Source organism: Helobdella robusta, assembly GCF_000326865.2.
Source record: "Helobdella robusta unplaced genomic scaffold HELROscaffold_58, whole genome shotgun sequence".
Taxonomy (NCBI): domain Eukaryota; kingdom Metazoa; phylum Annelida; class Clitellata; order Rhynchobdellida; family Glossiphoniidae; genus Helobdella; species Helobdella robusta.
In genome coordinates, this window is record NW_008705317.1 from 255,661 (window position 1) to 274,843 (window position 19,183).

Consider the following 19,183-nt stretch of genomic DNA (forward strand, 5'->3'; position numbering starts at 1 on the left):
ATAATTAGATAATTAATAAAATTAGATGATTAATATAATTGGATAATTAGTATAATTAGATAATTAATATAATTAGATAATTAGTATAATTAGATGGTTAGTATAATTAGATAATTAATATAATTAAATAAGAGTATAGTTAGATAATTAATATAATTAGATAATTAATATAATTAGATGATTAATATAATTGGATAATTAATAAAATTAGATAATTAGTATAATTAGATAATTAGTGTAATTAGATAATTAGTATAATTAGATAATTAATATAATTATAATAATTAGATAATTAATATAATTAGATGATTAGTATGATTAGATAATTAATCTAATTATACAATTCATATTATTATATGAATAGTATAATTGGATAATCAATATAATTAGATAATTAATTGATATTATTTAGTGAGATTAAATACTGGCTAACTTTTTTGTAGAAAAACCTTCGCGGAAGCATAACCCTGAAAGTTGTTCCTGGTTTCAAATTAGCGCCAGTGCCGTGCGAGGTTCGACTACAAGCCACGTATTATTAGAATTAAATTATATGCCGTCAATTAGTTTAGTGTATCTGCTTTTTTAATATTATATTAGCTGATTATTAATTGATAAATTGATTAACAAATTGATAGATATTAATATGACTGAACCAAATATTATATTAGCTTGTATTCATCATCTTTTACATCAGCTCTAATTTAAATTGTTTTTCAAGTTCGTAATTTCAATTCTTACTTTTGATATTTGACATTTAACTGACCGTTGATTAGTTTAGTTTTAATTCGTAATTAATTAACATTAATTGAATTATAGTTAATCGGGAAATAAATTGGATAAAAAATAACTTTTGAAAGATATTCGTGCGGGCAGAATTCTCTTACAATCCCGAGAAAGACGACCTCATCCCTTGCAAGTCGGCCGGCGTTCGCTTCGAGGTCGGTGACGTCATGCAGGTCACGTGCAAGGACGATTTTAATTGGTGGCAGGCGAAACGCGTCAGCCAATCGGAGAGCGAGCCGGCCGGGCTCATTCCCTCGCCGGAACTGCAGGAGTGGAGGATCACGTGCTCGGCCATCGAGAAGGCCAGGAGGGAAAAAGGTGGTGATGATGATGGTGGGGGTTATGATGATGATGGTGGTGGTGAGTGATGGTGGTGATCATGATAACGATTGAAAAAAATGATGATGATAGTTGGTTTAACGATATTAGTAATGACGATGGTGATGACAATTATGATGATGATGACGATGACAATTGCGATGATGACGATAGCCATCATTTAAAATGATGGTGATGGCGGCGATGATAATGATTACGATGAAGATGATGACGACGATGATGATGATGATGGAAAAAAATAAAGGTAGCGATAATAGATGATGATGACAAAACTAGCAAATGTTTGTTTAAAAAAGACCAAAGAATAAATAGTTAGTTAAGATTATTGAGTCCAAGAGAAAAAAATTCTTTCAAAATTATTTATTTTTTTTGTTTTCTTTGCTGAACTTTTAAGAAATTGTTTGCAATAGTCATGGCGATGATGATGATAACGACGATGATGATGATGATACTGGTGATGGTGATGATGATGATAACGATGGTGAGGATGGTCTCTTGATTATGATAATGAAAGGCGGATAGATGGGTGGGCTTGATGGACGGAAGAACGGGTAAATGGATGAATGGATGGATACATGAACAATGGATAGATAAAATTTTTGAGAAAATATCAATCTTTTAATAAACACATCAACTATCTAATGATAAAAATGATTATAAAGATGAGGATGATGATAACAATGATGATAGTGATGAAATAACTACGGCTCGGTGGCCTAATGGAGCAAGTGCCTGGAACTACTCTTGCATTAACCCGGTTCAAACGCAAAGAGATCCCCTCATATCATACACACACACACACACACACACACACAAACATACACACACACAATTTCTTTTCGTGATGCATTCATTTATCGATTCATGCGTAACTACATTGCATGTGCTTGTCGCTATTGATACATCTGAAAAAATACTAGAAATAATTGTAAAAACCGACTTTGCTATTGATACCCGTAAGGAAGATCAAAATGAAAATTGTAAAACTTTACCCTACAAGGCTTCAACACCTGGTTCAATCGGCGCAAGAAGCAGCATCGAGACAGCAAGTACCTGGTGAAGAGGAACGCCATCTTCGACCAACTTGCCCTGTTGACGTATGAAGAAGTTATCAGGTTACCCTGCTTCAAACATAAGACTCTCGTTCTACTGGGTTGGTTCTTGTTGTTGTTGTTGTCGTCGTTGTCGTTGTTGTTGTGGTTGTGATTGTCGTCGTCGTTGTTGTGGTTTAGTAACTGTGGTAGTTGTAGTAGAAGTAGTAGTTGTTGTTTTTATGGTTTAGTAACTGTGGTAGTTGTATAAGTAGTTGTTGTTGTGGTTGTTGCTTAGCAGCTGTGGTAGTTGTAGTAGAAGTAGTTGCTGTAGTTGTTGTTGATGTGGTGGTGGTAGCTGTGTAGTTGTGGTAATTGTAGTAGGAGTAGTTGCTGTCGTTGTGGTTGTGGTGGTGTAGTTGTGGCAGTTATTGGGTTTTTTTGCTGTTCTGTTGGTGTAGTAGTCGTGGATGTCGTAGTAGAAGTAGTAGTAGTAGTAGTAGTAGTAGTTGTTGTTGTTGTTGTTGCTGTTGTTTTTGTTTTGGCGGTTAACAGTGTGATAAAAACACAACAACATCGGCAACATCTCAACAACAACAACAACGTTATACCGACAACACCACAAATCACAGCACAACCACACCACAAATCACACCACAAATCACAGCACACAACAACCACCACAACCACATCACAACCACACCACAAAACAATACCAGGTGCACACGGAGTTGGCAGACGACACATTAAGAATACTCTGATCACCGTACACTCCGACAAGTTTGCTTATCCGGCCCCACGTATGTTTACGTTTAAGTATGCTTATATTGTTGTATGTTTGTGTTGTTGTTTTTGTTGTTTATGTATGTTTATGCTGTTGTTTTTGTTGTTTATTTATGTTTGTGTATGTTTATGTTGTTGTATGTTTATGTTGTTGTTTTTGTTGTTTATGTATGTTTTTGTAGTTTGTATATGTTTGTTGTTGTTGTTTTGTTGTTTGTGTATGTTTATGTTTAGGGCGGCCTGATGGCTCAATGGTTAAAGGCGTCTGGTCTTGCTATTGCAATGACTGGTTTCGAATACAAAGAGATTCCCGCCTATCATATGCAATGTGTATGATGAGTGGTTTGCACGCGTATTCATATACGCTGTTTGTGTTTGTTGTTGAAACCTCTGAAGCAAACGCAAAAGAGAGAGAGAAACCTTTAACCTTTATGTAGTTGTTATTGTTGATTGTGTATGTTAATGTGGTTGTTTTTGTTGTTTATGTATGTCTATGTTTTTAATTTTGTTGTTTATGTATGTTTATGTTGTTGTTGTTGTTGTTTTATGTCTATGTTGTTGTTGTTGTTGTTTTCTGTGTATGTTGCTGTTGTTTTGTTTTATGTCTATGTTGTTGTTGTTTGTTTGTGTATGTTGATGTTTTTTTTGTTTGTGTATGTTGATGTTGTTGGTTTCGTTGTTGTTTATAATGACGTTGTCGTTTTGTTTGTACTGCGCATGTCGTTTTCGTCTGCGGCAAGATTGACGATGACGTCATCCAAGTTATAATAGCGGCTGATTTAAAAGTTATCAATAAACCTAATGAGGGATTTCTAGCAAAAGAGAACCCTCAACAACATCATTCACGTCATCAGTGACGTCATCAATTTTCATCTCAATCGTCGTCATCACGGCCATTTGTTTTGCCGTCAGTATCATCACCATCATCTTCGTCATTATTTTGCATTCTCTCGCAGCAACAAAAGATGACCTTGAGAAAGAGCGGGAAAATGTTGACCTATATTTTGGTTTTAACTTTTCTTTACTTTAAGAGAAAAAAAATTGAACTACAAAGGAATGAGAATTATGAAGAAATTCATTTTGGCGTGTTTCTGTGGAAAAACTTCTCTATTGGCGTCACCTCTTTTGTTCCATTCATTCGCAATGTTTAGAACGAATTCTTTTTTAATTTCGTCAAAGTACATTATTTGGTGGTGGTCTTTTCAATCATAATCATGGAGTAATTGTTAGTTGTTGGTTTGGTTTGTTGGCGATTAGTAGCATCGAGCCAGCCAGAAATTGAACTAAACTCAACCTACCTACCAAACAAACAACTAAAATGCAACAGGGCCTACAAGCAAATAAGATCAACTAAACAAACATCTACACAAACAGCCACACAACCAACCGACCAACCAACTATCCAACCAACCAATCAATCAACCATCTAACCAACTATCTAACCAATCAATCAATCAACCATCCAACCAATCAACCAACCAACTAACCCTCCAACCAACTAACCAACCAATGACGGCCAACCAACCATCCAACAATTTAACCAATCAACCAACTAATCATTCAACCAACTATCCAACCAACTATCCAACCAATCAACCAACCAACCATCCAACTAACTAACCAACCAACGACGGCCTAACAGACACTACAAGAGCCATGCGCGACGGCGAGGAACATGGGAAAGATTTCTACTTCGTCTCGCACGAGCAAATGATGAGCGACATTGCAAACAACGAATACCTCGAGTATGGAACCCACGAAGGCGCCTTGTATGGTACCAAACTGGAAACCATCAAACAGATACATGCATCTAATCTCGTTGCCATCCTTGACGTTGAGATACAGGTTGTTAATTTTTTTTCCACCAAGTTTATTTGAAAAAAAAATCATGTAACCAAAATAAGTAATCATCATTAAATGTTTAATTTAATAAACATACAAACTTGTACAAACACACAAACCAACATACACAACCACATACAAACCAACATACACAGCTAGATACATGCAACATACATACAACATACAGAACTAGATGCATATATACAAAACTATACAACCAAACTAATATATACGAGTTCATACATGCCAAAATATACAAACATTTAATCTAAATATACAAACATACAAACCAAATATACAGACATACAAACCAAATATACAAACATACAAACCAACTAAAATGTACAAACAAACATCTTCAGGCCCTGAAGATCTTGAGGAGTGCAGAATATGCACCATACATCGCGTTCATTGCGTCTCCTAACATTCCAGCTGATAGTGAAGTTGGTCGACATTCTTAAATTAAATTAGATAATAATTAAATTAGATATTTATAATAATTAATTTTTTTGTATTTTTACATCAAGTTTTTGTTGCTTTACACTTTCAATCAGAGGTTTTGCATCAGAGTTGAAAGCATCAAACTTGCCTAGTGTCGTGTGCTGTTGCATGTTTTGTATATTGTTGTATGTTTGTATGTTGTTTTATGTTTGTATATTGTTGTATGTTTCGAGTGTTGTTGTATGTTTGTATATTGTTGTATGTTTCTAGTGTTTGGTATGTATTCTATGTTGTTGAATGTTTTTTTATATTTCTGTACGTTTTATATGTTTAGATGTATGTTCTAGTTAAGTTTGTAAATTTTTTATATATTTTGTATATTGTTGCATGTTTGTATATTGTTGTATGTTTCGAGTGTTTGGCATGTATTCTATGTTGTTGAATGTTTTGTATATTCCTGTACGTTTTATATATTTAGATGTATGTTCTAGTTAACTTTGTATACTTTGAATTTTGTTCTATGGCTGTATATTGTTGTATGATTCGAGTGTCGTTGAATGTATTGTATAAGTCTGTATAATTTGTATGTTTGTACATTGATGTATGTATTATATAATTAAACATTACATCGGTGTACATATTGGTACGTGTAGTAGTACGTCATTGTATAATGGATACGATGACGTGGTATCATTGTGACGTAAGAGAGAAGCAGTGATATCCAATCCATTGTAGGCGCTCTCCGACGCATTCCTACTAGCGTGTGTGCGTGTGTGTGCGCGCGTGTGTGGGCGTGTGTGTGTGTGTGTCTTTGTCTGCGTCATCGTCGACGTCACTGCTGACGTCATCAACATTATTATCATCATCGTCGTCGTCTTCATCGTCCTCGTCATTGTTGACTTACTGTAGTGTTACTTGCCACTGTCAAATGTCCAGCATCGCAATGTGACCGTAATAATTTAAAATAACATAAATACATAAGTGACATAATAATAAATACATAACATATGTGATATACAAACACACACACACGTACACGCTAACACACAAAAAACACACAAACAAACACACACACACAAACAAACACCATTCACACTGACAAACACAACGACGCTGCACTTGTTGCGAATCAAAAACATCCCATCAAACAAACAAATAAAACGTAAATGAGGGTCAAATAGGACAATTATTATTATTAATATTGTTGTCGTTGTTGTTGTGATCGCATGACGTCATCACTTTCTCTGTATTGTTGTGATACTTGTTCTAATTACTTTGTTCCGTATCGCCGGAGTTAGGGCCACATAGTTAGGCCACTTTGGCCAAGTACGTACATACGTGCTTGCACTAGTTAAGTGCTACGGTGGCTTTTGTTGGTTTGTAATTATTTCAAGTGAATAAACCGTCTAAAAAGAAATAAACCACAACTACCACCATCCCCATCACGTCATCGTCGTCATCATCATCCTTCTCCTCCCAACAGAATCCCAACCTTCTGAAGTTGAAGCGGGACAGCACGGCCATGGAGAAGTCATACAAACACTACTTCGACATGATCATCGTCAACAATGACATCCAAAAAACCATATCATCCCTCGTAGAAACAGTGGACCGAGCTAACAACGAACCCAAGTGGGTCCCCGTCAGCTGGGTCTATTGAACTTTTCAGGGGGTGTTCAGCATTTAAAATTTTTGTATTTAACTTTGGGTTTTTCCTTTATATTTATATTTGTCATGATTGTCTTTGTTGCTGTTGATGTCTGTTGAGTTAGGTGGGTTAGGCAAAATTTATTAGAATTTTTTCAAATGTGTGTGTGTGTTTGTGTGTTTGTGCGTGGTGTGTGGGTGTATATATTTATATATATACATATGTGTGTTTGTGTGTGTGTGTGTGTGTGTGCGCGCGCGTACGTGTGTGTATGTGTGTGTGATTTAAATTAAAAAAAGTCTTTTTTGCTAAATTTTATTAATTTGTATTTTTTAAATATAAAGTAATATAATTCTTGTTTATATACATGTTTATATAGTTTTTTTGTCTGAGATATTACATACATATTAATTACATGATTAATTAATTTAATAATTGAACATCAAATGAAATAAGGAATGAGTGAGTGAGTGAGTGAGTGAGTGAGTGAGTGAGTGAGTGAGTGAGTGAGTGAGTGAGTGAGTGAGTGAGTGAGTGAGTGAGAGTGAGTGAGTGAGTGAGTGAGTGAGTGAGTGAGTGAGTGAGTGAGTGAGTGAGTGAGTGAGTGAGTGAGTGAGTGAGTGAGTGAGTGAGTGAGTGAGTGAGTGAGTGAGTGAGTGAGTCAGTGAGTGAGTGAGTCAGTGAGTGAGTGAGTGAGTGGATGAGTGAATTAATGAATGAGTTAATTGGTGAATGAACGTTGACTCTTTGTTATATGTAATTGCGTTTAACAAATACAATTAACAAATACTTCATTTTCTAAATACTATTTCAATAAATATTATACATCCATTTTTCAATTCTAATTGGATTTATTAATTTAATGAAAATAATTACAATCTTAATTTATTATTATTGTTCTTATATAATAATAATAATAATATATATTAACATAAATTTATATAATTATATTATTATCATTATTATTATTATTATTATTATCTACAAATGCAATTGTTGTAGATGTTGTTGTAGTCATATTCGTTGTTGTTATTTCGTCATTATTATTATTATTATCGTAATTAATTAATTAATTAATTGCATTGTTATTAAACAGGCATATTCAAATGTTTTTTACACATTTTTGTATACTTGTTACCTGGGCAAACCCACACTCACACCCACACGCACATACACACTCTCACACACACACACATATATACATATATATAATGCATGAATGTTCAATTTAATTTGATTAATTGGTTCAACTTTGTTAATCTGTTGCTAAGATCGAAAGCTTTAAGTATGTCTGCTTATGGCTCTTTGTGTGTGTATTTGTGGGTGCGTGTCTGTGTGTGTATTTGTGGGTGCGTGTCTGTGTGTGTGTTTGTGTGTGTGTGAGTGAGTGTTTATATGTATATGTGTTGGTTTTTATGCAACTTTGTACATTTGTATGTATGTAGAATGTTTGATTGTAATTGTATGCGAAAAGGTATTCATGGATGTCTCAAATGAAACATATCGAGACATCTATAGACCATCGTCTTCTGAGACTGAAGGATGCGACGACGACGACGATGGATCATGTATCTATCCATGTTGGAAAATATCGGTAATTAGAACGATGTATCGATATTTTTTCCGATATACCGATATCTCTCCGATATATCGATAATTTTTCCGATATATCGATAATTTTTCCGATATATTGAGGTTTTCTTCATATATCGATTATCTCACTCACGCGCAACCTGTTTTACTCATGAAACATATATATATATATATATATATATATATATATATATATATATATATATATATATATATAATGATATCACCTAAATTTTGCACCACTTCTGAAGAATTAAGCCATTAGATCAATTTTAGAAAATAAAACACATAATTTCAATTTGACAATATCATCTGTTTAAGCATTTTAGGAAGAAAGTTTTTTAATTCAGCATATTCATCTGTTTATACATCAAAATTCTTATAAAATAAAAGAATTCTACTGCAGTTATGACAAAAACTGGCCAAAAACTGTACCACAGGTACGTTGGTACTTACTTGTTATCCTACTACATCAATAAAAAAATTCATTTGTCCCAATGCAAGAAAAAAAAGATTTCGAAATTGCGTTTGATAAACTGTTTCAGAATTTACTTTCAAGAAATAAATTTTCAATTTATGTCAATGTCATTGTCAACTGTATTTGCAAGCTAAAGCTAGCTAGCACTATTAAAATCATCATTTAAGCTGGGAATTTTTCAATCGTCTCAACTTATTTGGCCTGAAAACGTCTCAAATTGCAATGGTTCGTTAAACGTTGATTTAATTTAATTTAATTGTTTCACGGAATTTTTGTTTAACGGACTAAAATTTTGTCTTCGAGGTTTTTGAGAGTTCGACTAAAAGAAGTACTTTTGCCATAAACGGATTTAACTAAACTTCAATATCTTGCAAACACATTGCTTTGCATCTAATGCATATGTGTATCTCTGTATGTGTCTAATGTTGTGTATCCGTGTATGTATAAACGTGCATGTATATGTGTATATTTGTGTGTGTGTATGTATGTATGTATTTATGTATGTATGAACGAATGTATGTATGTATTTATGTATGTATGTACAAGCCCATGTGTATGTATGTATGTATGTGTTTGTTTGTGTATGTAAGCTTATGGGGACACCAAAATGTGAGCATATTTCAAATTGTTGTTGCTGTTTTGCACATATGTTATTGACGATTATTACTAATATTAGTAAGATTGTTGTTGTTATTATTATTTATTATTGTTGTTGTTGTTGTTGTCGTTGTTGTTATTAAATGTATTTTTATCTGCAATTACATCCCTGCAGGATAAACTTGACTGTTGATGTTTTTGAAGTTCTTGCTGTTGATGATGACGTCATATTAATCACAAACTTTTATTACACACACACACACACACACACACACACACACACACACACACATATATATATATTTATATATATATATATATATATATATTTGAAACGAATACGTAAATATGATTTACGTAGTTACTTGGATTAGTTTAGTTAGTGTTTCTATTACTGTTGGTCCTCAAATAAACGTTCAGCAATGTTTACGTTTGAAGCAGTTGGATTCATCTATCGAAAATCTTGAACCTACGGATTAACGAACACTTGACGATCGATGAAAGCTACAATACTGGTGTTGGAAATATAGAGATCTTTGAAATATAGAAATCTTTGAAGATTTTTGAACATCGGTGTTGGTAGTTACGATGTCAATGATTTCAACAATATATATGTATATACATATATACATAATCATCTGGTACAGTTCTCAACAATTCAACAATGGCCATTTTTAATGATCTTTTTTCGTTTTCTTTTTAATTTTTTTTTTCAAATTTTAATTTGTGATGTCACGTAACGTAAGTAAAACTCATCATTTTGGACTTTTTTTTGGTTTGCTAGATTCAGTTTGTAAGAGTTGATTCTTGCGTATTAAATGTCGTTATTTTTGGTGCCAAACATTTTTTTAATCTGAAATATTTATGTATGTATATATATATATATATATATACATATAATTTTATTATATGGTTTATTATATTATATGTTATATATATATATGTACATGTATATAACATATATTATATGTTATATTCTATATGTATATATATATAAGCACACATTTATATAGCGCAAACATATTTGGAGATTTCCCTTAACTTTATATTCAAACGTTAACACTGATATTAAAAAGTAGATAGTCCGTGGTGTTAGTGAGCATTCATTAATTCATAATTTATTCATTCATTCTTCCAATTAAATTTATTATTTAAATTTATGAATTCTGATTTAAATTTATGAATTCTGACGACATTTGGAAAGGTTATTGGCAGTTATTTGAATATTTCTTATCTAAAGAAGTAATTGAATTATGCGTTCATATTGAGACATATACTTATTTTGTGTTCTTCAGGTTTTTCAATAAATTTCAAATGAACAATTATGAACATTGTTTTAAAATAAAAAAGTTGGCGCTAGATTATTTATTGTAGATCGTCGAGTTTTTTTCCTTTCTGCTTGAAAATGTTTTTAAAGTGAAATAATAAAATACGAATGTATCGCTCTTCTAACTTAACTTCCAATCGAAATAATAATTTAGTTATTTAAATAAATAATTATTTTGAAGAACAGTTCGCAAATTTCAAGTTTCTAATGGGGGCCTTTTTGGACAAGCCGATCACAGACAAATATTCGGAGGAGGGGGCTGATATGGAAAATGGCATCCGGTTTGGACTCTGTTGCATGCAGGGCTGGAGAATGGAGATGGAGGACGCCCACATCGCTGCCACGCACATTCCCGAATTACCGGGGTGGTCCTTTTTCGCTATTCTGGATGGTCACGCTGGTAGTTTTGTATCTGAAAATAGTGCGAAGCTACTACTGACAGCCATCTTATCGACGCCCGAACTGAAGAAGGTCGTTTTTGAAATATCGAACCACCACCTGACGAACTTCATTCCCAACAAAGAACAATCACTCGACATTGAGAAGGGAATTAAAAATGGGTTCCTCCTTGTTGATAAGTGGTTATTTGAAGTAGGTCAAACTAACTAGGTTAACTTTTCATAATCCTTTTGTTAAGGGTCTTAAAATTAATTAAAATGACATAAATTGCTGTTTATACTGTTTATAGAGTTTTTAAACTTTAGCATAAGCAGCATAAATTTGTGACCATAAACTGCGGGATTACCTAACTTTCAGCTAACTACTTTTTATTTAACTTATTTTTCATTATTGGTTATTATTGGAATATTTGAAGAAGGATTAATTTAAAATGATGTTTTATTGGCACTAAAATAAAAGCTACCGGAAGCCAAAGCAATAGATGACAGGAGTGGTACAACAGTTGTCTGCAGCTTCATAACCCCCACCCAGATCATTGTCATCAACTGTGGGGATTCAAGAGGGGTACTCTTCTCAGGTTTTCCCACTTTTGTTGCATTAATATGTAGTAATTCTTGGAATAGAAAAACAAATGAATCATTAACGATTAACATGATTTGATTATAATTCTATTGGTTCATTCTAACTAGACTATCTGAAAAGATGAATGTTAAGAATTAAGGAATATAGTTGATTAAAAATGAAATTCCTTATCTTTATTTCATGAAACATTGTTTCAAATTATCATTCATTATTGTCCTTTTAATTAACCTTTTAATTGTCCTAGTTAAAATTAATGTGGATCCTAGGCTAATGTGTTTTTGAATCACCAATTTCATTCATAATCACATTTTTCAATTCGCTAAACTTAGGAAAAGGGCAGAATGGAAATGTAGTGCTTGCCACAATGGACCACAAGCCCATCTTGCCAAAGGAGAGAGAGAGGATTGTGAGTGCAGGGGGGTATGTCATGATTCAGAGGATCAATGGATCACTGGCCGTTTCCAGGGCTCTTGGAGATTTTGATTATAAGGCTGCTCAAGGTTGTTTGGTTGGTTGACTGATTGGTTGGATGGCTGGTTGGTTGAGTGGCTGGCTGGTTGGTTGGCTGGCTGGTTGGTTGGCTGGCTAGTTGGTTGACTGGCTAGTTGGTTGGATGGTTGGTTGATTGGCTGGTTTGTGGGCTGATTGCTAGGTTTTTTTATTGATTGAATAAATGATTATTATTTAATTAAACTGCTGGGTTATTATTTGAGTTGAATTTCTAGTAGACAATAGTTACATTAATTGTTAACATGAGGTTATATGTGAAGCAACTACCAACACTGTCCACCATGATGACCATCTGAAGGTCGTTCACCATGGGAGCAAATGGTCTCCTCCGAACCCGACCTCTACATCTACGACCGAAACCCTTACGACCAGTTCTTGATCCTGGCCTGTGACGGCATCTGGGATGTCATCAGCAATAGGGATTCGTGTGACCTTGTGAGGTCGCGACTTCTCATCACCAAGGACCTCAAGACCGTTACCTGTAACCTCATTGACACCTGCTTTGCAAAGGTTTGTCGGCTATACACTTGTTTGTGACTAATTATTTCACGTTTTAAAGTTATTCCGTCATTATTTTGTAATCTTTTATTTGAATTTTTATCTAGTCCCATCTGTAGAAAAAACTTCAACTGATTTTTTTTTAGGGCAACTATAAAGTTTATAAATAAAAATAATTTGAAATTCTTACATACAGGGCAGCAAGGACAACATGAGCGCCATTGTCGTCTGTTTCAAGGGGGCTCCAAAGGACACCCCCGAGGCCCGAATGAGAGACATGGCCCTCAATGTCGCCATAGAAAGCAAAGTTGCTGGTACGTTTTTTATATTTTTATAATATTAATTACAATTAATAATATTATTTTACTAGATAATTAATAGCATTATTTATAAAGTTGCTGGTGTGTTCTGTACGTGCGTGCATGTATGTTTACTTGTTACATGCCAAGTACAAGTATGTGTGTATGCTGCCTTGGTATGAATGTTTGTACGCATTGTATCTGTGCATGTATTTGTATACGTTTGCCAAATCCAATGAAGAAATTCTGAAGAAGCCCCTGATGTACGAGGTTACGGACATCGTACAGTACGTTATAACCATGCTGGAGAAGGAGAACATAACCGACCTGCCACCTGGTGGAGGAATATTCGCTAAGTATTAAAATTGTTATTAATTTATTCTTTTTTCATTGTTCAGAAGCATCTCGACTGTCATCAACATGCTAGCGTAAAATTTTTCGTTGATGTCAGAAAATGAATTCGTCCGGCCTTATAGTCGGTTATAAAACTACAATGACGTTAATTTGTAGCGTCACTACCATGTTACCATTACCATGTTACAATTACCGTGTTACAATTACCATGTTACATTTACCATTTATTACCATGTTACCATTTCCTGTGTGACTTTACAGTGCTTCTAATACCTACTTTAGTCACAAAATCCATTCATTGAAAAGATTTTTTAGACTTTATTCAGTATCAATACCGTTAACCAGGTGTTGAAGTTGACTTGAAATAGGATATTCATTTGCAAGAATTATTAAGGTGCTTCAAGTTTTTTGACGATTTTAAAATTAAAATTCTACTTTTTAGGCGAGATGTTGTGGAGCAGACATGTAGGAAATTAGGACACCTTTTATGATTATTATCGTTGATTTAATTAATTGAAGAGTTTCATTGAAATTTATTTTTTAAAGTGTTTAATTAATTTTAATTCTGCCTTTCAAGTGACACGTTTACATTACATTAACTTTACATTACATTAACTTTTGATTTTCTAATAATAAATTCTCAATTTCTTATTCTCATTCAGGTCAGTAATTGTATTTTTGTGACCGCGTAGTTTGAAATTTATTTTGAAAGTATGTTATATATATATATATTTAAATAATTTTATTATTTAAAATTATTTTAAATATTTGCTATAAATGTTATAATAATTAAAATAATAAATAAATAGTACTAAACATCAAAAGCGAAATACAAATTATAAATAAGAGACTCTGCGCTGAAAATGTTTTGTCGGAACTGCTCTGTGCCTATACTTTGTTAGCTGTAGGTACACACATAATATATATATATATATATGTGATATATATATATATATGATATATATTATATCCATATAGATATATACCTATATATATTATACACATGTACACATCGGATCGTGAATAAACAAATGTTATTGAAGCGTGGAGCTAAACTACCGGAAAAAAATAGAAATCGTACATAGTATCAATAGATGTCGGACGAGATAGGCATGGTCATCATGTAGCCACCAAAATCTAATCGTTTAGTTCGATCACGTTCTAAGTGTTGGAGGTGAACACCGCGTCTAGATACCACCAGGACCACCTTTCATATTCTTCTAGGGCCGTAATGGGGCCGTTGTTTGCATCTATCTGGGCAAATTCACACGTACCCAGCTCGTCAAAGTAGTTTACAGACTTGCATAGATCCTGCAAAGTTTTCAAGCATCTGGTCAGGCAGTCCAGTGTGCTCCTTGCCTTGGTGTTCTTGGAGGTCATGGTCGCCTGCGTGAGGTTGGCTCTCATGTTCGGGCGTCTCCTCCACACGTTCCTCTGACCATTACCTGCTGATGTGGTTCATGATTTTTTTTAGATAAATGTTGGTTTATTCATTATTGTCAGCAAGTGAATTGTTTTTTTTTGGTTTTAAGATAATAAATAAAAATGATTTTAAATGGCTATGAATTCATTTTAGAACGCTTTTTGCTCTGTGGCATTTTCTCGATTGATATTTATATCTAGTGGCGGATTGAAAAATTTTTATTTAGTGAGAATGTTCAAAGTTATTCTTAATTTTTTAATCACCGCAGTTCGGTGAGTCAGTTGGATCTCCAACTGCTCTCTTCCTGTTTGAAATTTTTTAGTGTTTATCAGCAATAGCTGGTGGATGAACCCATTGTTGCACTATGTTTATTTGATGCGTTTATACAACTGTAAAATTCTTATTTTTGGATTATTTATTTATTTAATCAACTATTAATTAATTTATTCATATATATGAATTTGTGGAAAACAAAGGTTCCTGTGGAAAAAAAAATTGAATTATTTACCGTATATAAAACTCAATTTTCCTGAATAAATAATTATCCAACCTAAGTTATTGGGATAATTGGAAATCGTAATTGTATAACTTTTAGACGCTGTGTAATCTGTGGCAGTTGTCGCTGCAGCTATAGCAGTTGTAGTTGTTGTCGCAGTTGAACCGGTCTCCGAAGTGGTCGCAGTTATAGTTGCTGTTTCAGAAGCTGTTCCATCTGCAGCTGCTGTGATTGCATTTGTGGTTGCAGTCGCTGGAATCGTCGACATTGTAGTTGTAATTGTTTCAGCTACAACCACTGTGAAAACTGTTGCAGCAACATAAACTGTTTCAGTAGCTGTTGCAGTAACTGTTGCAGATCTAGTGGTGGTTGTATCTGTAGTTGTAACTGCGTTTGTTGTAAAAGTGATGGATACAGTTGCTATTGTAACTGTTGTAGTTGCAGTTACTGATGTAAATCTAGCTGCTGTTGTTGTAGCTGTTGTCCCGGAGTTAGCAGTTGCAACTGTTGTAATAGTTGTATCGGATTTAGCTGCAGTTGTTGTGGCTGTTGTAATTGCAGTTGTTGTTTTTGTTACAGTGGTAGCAGCAGTTGTTGTCACCATTGTAGCGGCAATTGATGTAGTGGCTTTTGTAACAGCTGTTGTTGTTGTGGTTAACGCAGCGGCTGCAGTTGTTGTTGTGGGTATTGTAGTAGCAGTTGTTGTTGCGGCTGTTGTAGCTGCAGTTTAAAAGATTTTTTAAAAAGTTTTTGTTTAATTATCAAACCATTTATTGAATCCTTATTTTAAACAAATCATAACTGACGGTTTAGTTGTTAAACCAGCGAAGGAATATAGAAAAATTCATTCATTCATTTACGGTGCAAATCTATTTCTATTCTTTTCCATTTTTTTTATTTTTCATTTCAGAAAAAATTTGTCTTCTCTGTTAACTGTTAAAATTAAACGAAGTTTGATTATTCGATAAAACTTCAAAACCAACGAGCTGCTATAGTGCCATTGAGTAAGATCTCACAGATGGTCAAATATCCGATACTCGTGTTCGATTGCTGGACAATGACGAACCGACCGGCCGGTATGTTGGAGTAACATCCCAAAGAAACCGTACTTGTGTACTTCGATACGGCATTGTTGTACGTGTTGCAGAGGCTGTACTGGCCGAGTTGCGGTTCAACCAGGGAAGGGTTTATATCAGTGACGCCGGCGTTCACTCCGTACATATTGTCAACGGCGTTCAGGGAGCTGAGCACTGGTTCACGTATCAACAATTTGAAAATTTACCTCGACGATTACTAATTAAAAATTAAATTTTTCTTTAAAAACCTAAGATTATATGATTTTAATCTTAATATTAAACTGTACCCAAAGTTTTAACTTGAAAGAATTCACTGAATTGAAAACGTTAAAATGTAGATAGTCAATGAAAAGTTTAACAATTTGGTTGATCAAAATGAAATGACTCACAAGAACTCAAGTAGCTGATGTCCATGACGATAGATTTGATCTTGTACCTGTCAGCGAGGTCGACGGCGAACCAGCATGGAGGCCTGTCTGCGATCCTACTCGACGACATGAAACACGTCTGGTCGGCTGGCAGGTCCGGGTTGTAGTCCAGGCCATCTACCGCCAGGGAGGATACAGAAGTGACCGAATAAATGGTGCTACTGTACGTCTGCTTGTTCAGTGCCAAATTAGCACTCACGTGGTTCATTAGTTTTGCGAGGATGACGTAGAATATTACAAGCGCCGCTAATATATGAGGCCACATCATTGCTCACCGATCCCGTCTCTTCTGACTTTATATAACAGCATTTCCATTGTACATGTACGCGTGTAGTTAGTTTTTTTTTCATATCGATTACAAAAAAGATGCCGTGTATTCAGTGACAGTGACTTGCAATCAACAATATTTAGCAAAGTAAAAAAATACTAATAAAATATTTGTGAAACAAGTGAAACAAACGGACTGGTACACACACAGACATACACACACACACACAAACAAACACACGCACGCACGCACACAGATGCACACATAAGCACTGTTCATTTGATGTTCAATGCAAATGTCAGAACAGGAAGGCATAATGGAAGTGTAGTGGCTAAATTTCAAAGCTTCGATCGATTCTGGGAAACGAAATAAATTTGCACTTAAATTTATTTTATCTCCTCAAAAATCAATCAGACAGCTTTTCTTGTTTTAAATGCAAATATTAATAGTACTTATAATAAGAAAAATAAAAAAATAAAAATGTATTTATAAATAAAATGATTAAATGCAAATGTTTAATTTTTCATGTTGATGTTGTAGTACTACATTATCAAATTTAGAATTTCAACTTAATAGAGAAGCTTCTCAAGCAAATTGTACTTAATTTATTTTTGCACCTAACACTCATTTGTAAGTACAAAGTATATTTCCCGAGTACTCATTTAAAATGAAACAAAAATTATTTAATTTTTTTTAATTTTTATTCGATTCATAACGAATTGAAAGGTAGTAAATAAACTATAAATTATAAAAATATAGAAATTATTTGCGATGTAAATTGAAACGTATTGAAAGGTAGTAAATAAACTATAAATTATAAAAATATAGAAATTATTTGCGATGTATCAAAATCTTGCCAGTATGTTGAAAAATACACGTATAACAATAAATGGAAACAAATTGAATCCGTATAGAAAATACAAGTACAAAGTTACTAACTAAATAGTTTGAATTAAAAAACAATCAATTAATTAATTAATTAGCAAACTAATCTATTAATTATTAGTGATCACAGGCTCTTCAAGCACGTTCAACAAATACTAAAGCTAGATAAGATATAGAGAGTTTTTTTTTATTGAAAGTTAATTTGTGCTAAAAACTTCTTTTCCAAATTTTTTCATCTATAGCTGGTGGGCTGACGACGTTCATCCAGTTGCTTGCACTCGGCCCAAAATGCTTGAGTTGTTATCTAACCAGGGTCGTGTTTGACTGTTTTTTTTTCTATACGCTCCTTTGTGGAATATTATAATTTATTACTATTCATAATGTTTTAGCTTAAATCATCACATTTTGTCGCAAGAAAAACTTTTTTTGATTTCTGCTAAACCACATAAATCAATCACACACACAGACACACACCACACACAAAAAACAAACACACACACACATACATACATACACACCACACACACACACACACACACACACACACACACACACACACATACACACCACACACACAAACACACACACACACTCACATAAATTTGAGAATGATTGTGAATGATGACAATGATATTGATTTTGTGGCAATTATGGTCAATACGATGACAACAATGATGACCATACTGACGATGATGGTGATGATGAAACCAGGGTACTCCAAATAATGTATGTTATACATATTTTCATTATATTTAATTGTAGGAATGTAGGTACCTCGTAGATATATCATATCATTCAATTACCCAGAAATTTAAATAAAGCATTTGTTCTGAAAGAGTTTGTGTATAATAGGGCCTAATTTATTAGCTCTCCCCAATCATTCCCAATTTAAACTGCTAAATTATCTCACCAGTTAAAATGCATGTGTGGCGTGAAGTTATAGTTGCTCTTCTTTCAAGAATAATACTTCAAGGACTTATGTACCGTCCAAATTTAGCCATTTATTTAAATGAACCAGCGTCTTACCCAGTAAAATTTAAAATAAAGTATTGATAACCCGAGCCAGCGTCTTACCCAGTAAAATTTAAAATAAAGTATTGATA

At 33.8% G+C, this 19,183-nt stretch overlaps 4 protein-coding genes across 4 annotated transcripts in view; 2 read left to right on the top strand and 2 right to left on the bottom strand.

Moving 5' to 3' along the window:
* HELRODRAFT_87454 (hypothetical protein) overlaps window positions 1-6,879 on the top strand; it is a gene marked incomplete at both ends in the record, with an annotated part of 23,389 nt that extends 16,510 nt beyond the window's left edge. The window contains 7 exons of the mRNA XM_009028714.1: window positions 444-512; window positions 858-1,104; window positions 2,123-2,275; window positions 2,873-2,953; window positions 4,579-4,781; window positions 5,141-5,221; window positions 6,703-6,879. Coding sequence (XP_009026962.1) covers window positions 444-512; window positions 858-1,104; window positions 2,123-2,275; window positions 2,873-2,953; window positions 4,579-4,781; window positions 5,141-5,221; window positions 6,703-6,879 — 1,011 coding nt within the window. The remainder of the gene's footprint in view (window positions 1-443; window positions 513-857; window positions 1,105-2,122; window positions 2,276-2,872; window positions 2,954-4,578; window positions 4,782-5,140; window positions 5,222-6,702) is intronic.
* A 4,190-nt stretch (window positions 6,880-11,069) lies between these two features.
* Window positions 11,070-13,513, top strand: HELRODRAFT_157743 (hypothetical protein; the record flags this gene model as incomplete). Its single annotated transcript, XM_009028745.1, has 7 exons — window positions 11,070-11,333; window positions 11,406-11,432; window positions 11,721-11,838; window positions 12,173-12,343; window positions 12,652-12,863; window positions 13,048-13,165; window positions 13,392-13,513. 7 exons carry the CDS (start codon window positions 11,070-11,072, stop codon window positions 13,511-13,513), a joined length of 1,032 nt encoding a protein of 343 aa, XP_009026993.1.
* A 1,152-nt stretch (window positions 13,514-14,665) lies between these two features.
* HELRODRAFT_179959 (hypothetical protein) lies at window positions 14,666-15,691 on the bottom strand (the record flags this gene model as incomplete). The annotated part of the gene is made up of 2 exons (XM_009028746.1): window positions 14,666-14,949; window positions 15,478-15,691. 2 exons carry the CDS (start codon window positions 15,689-15,691, stop codon window positions 14,666-14,668), a joined length of 498 nt encoding a protein of 165 aa, XP_009026994.1.
* Window positions 15,692-16,395: 704 nt separating this feature from the next.
* HELRODRAFT_179960 (hypothetical protein) lies at window positions 16,396-17,195 on the bottom strand (the record flags this gene model as incomplete). The annotated part of the gene is made up of 2 exons (XM_009028747.1): window positions 16,396-16,673; window positions 16,889-17,195. The coding sequence occupies 2 exons, from the start codon at window positions 17,193-17,195 to the stop codon at window positions 16,396-16,398; spliced, it is 585 nt and encodes a 194-aa protein (XP_009026995.1).
* Between the last annotated feature and the right edge of the window lie 1,988 nt (window positions 17,196-19,183).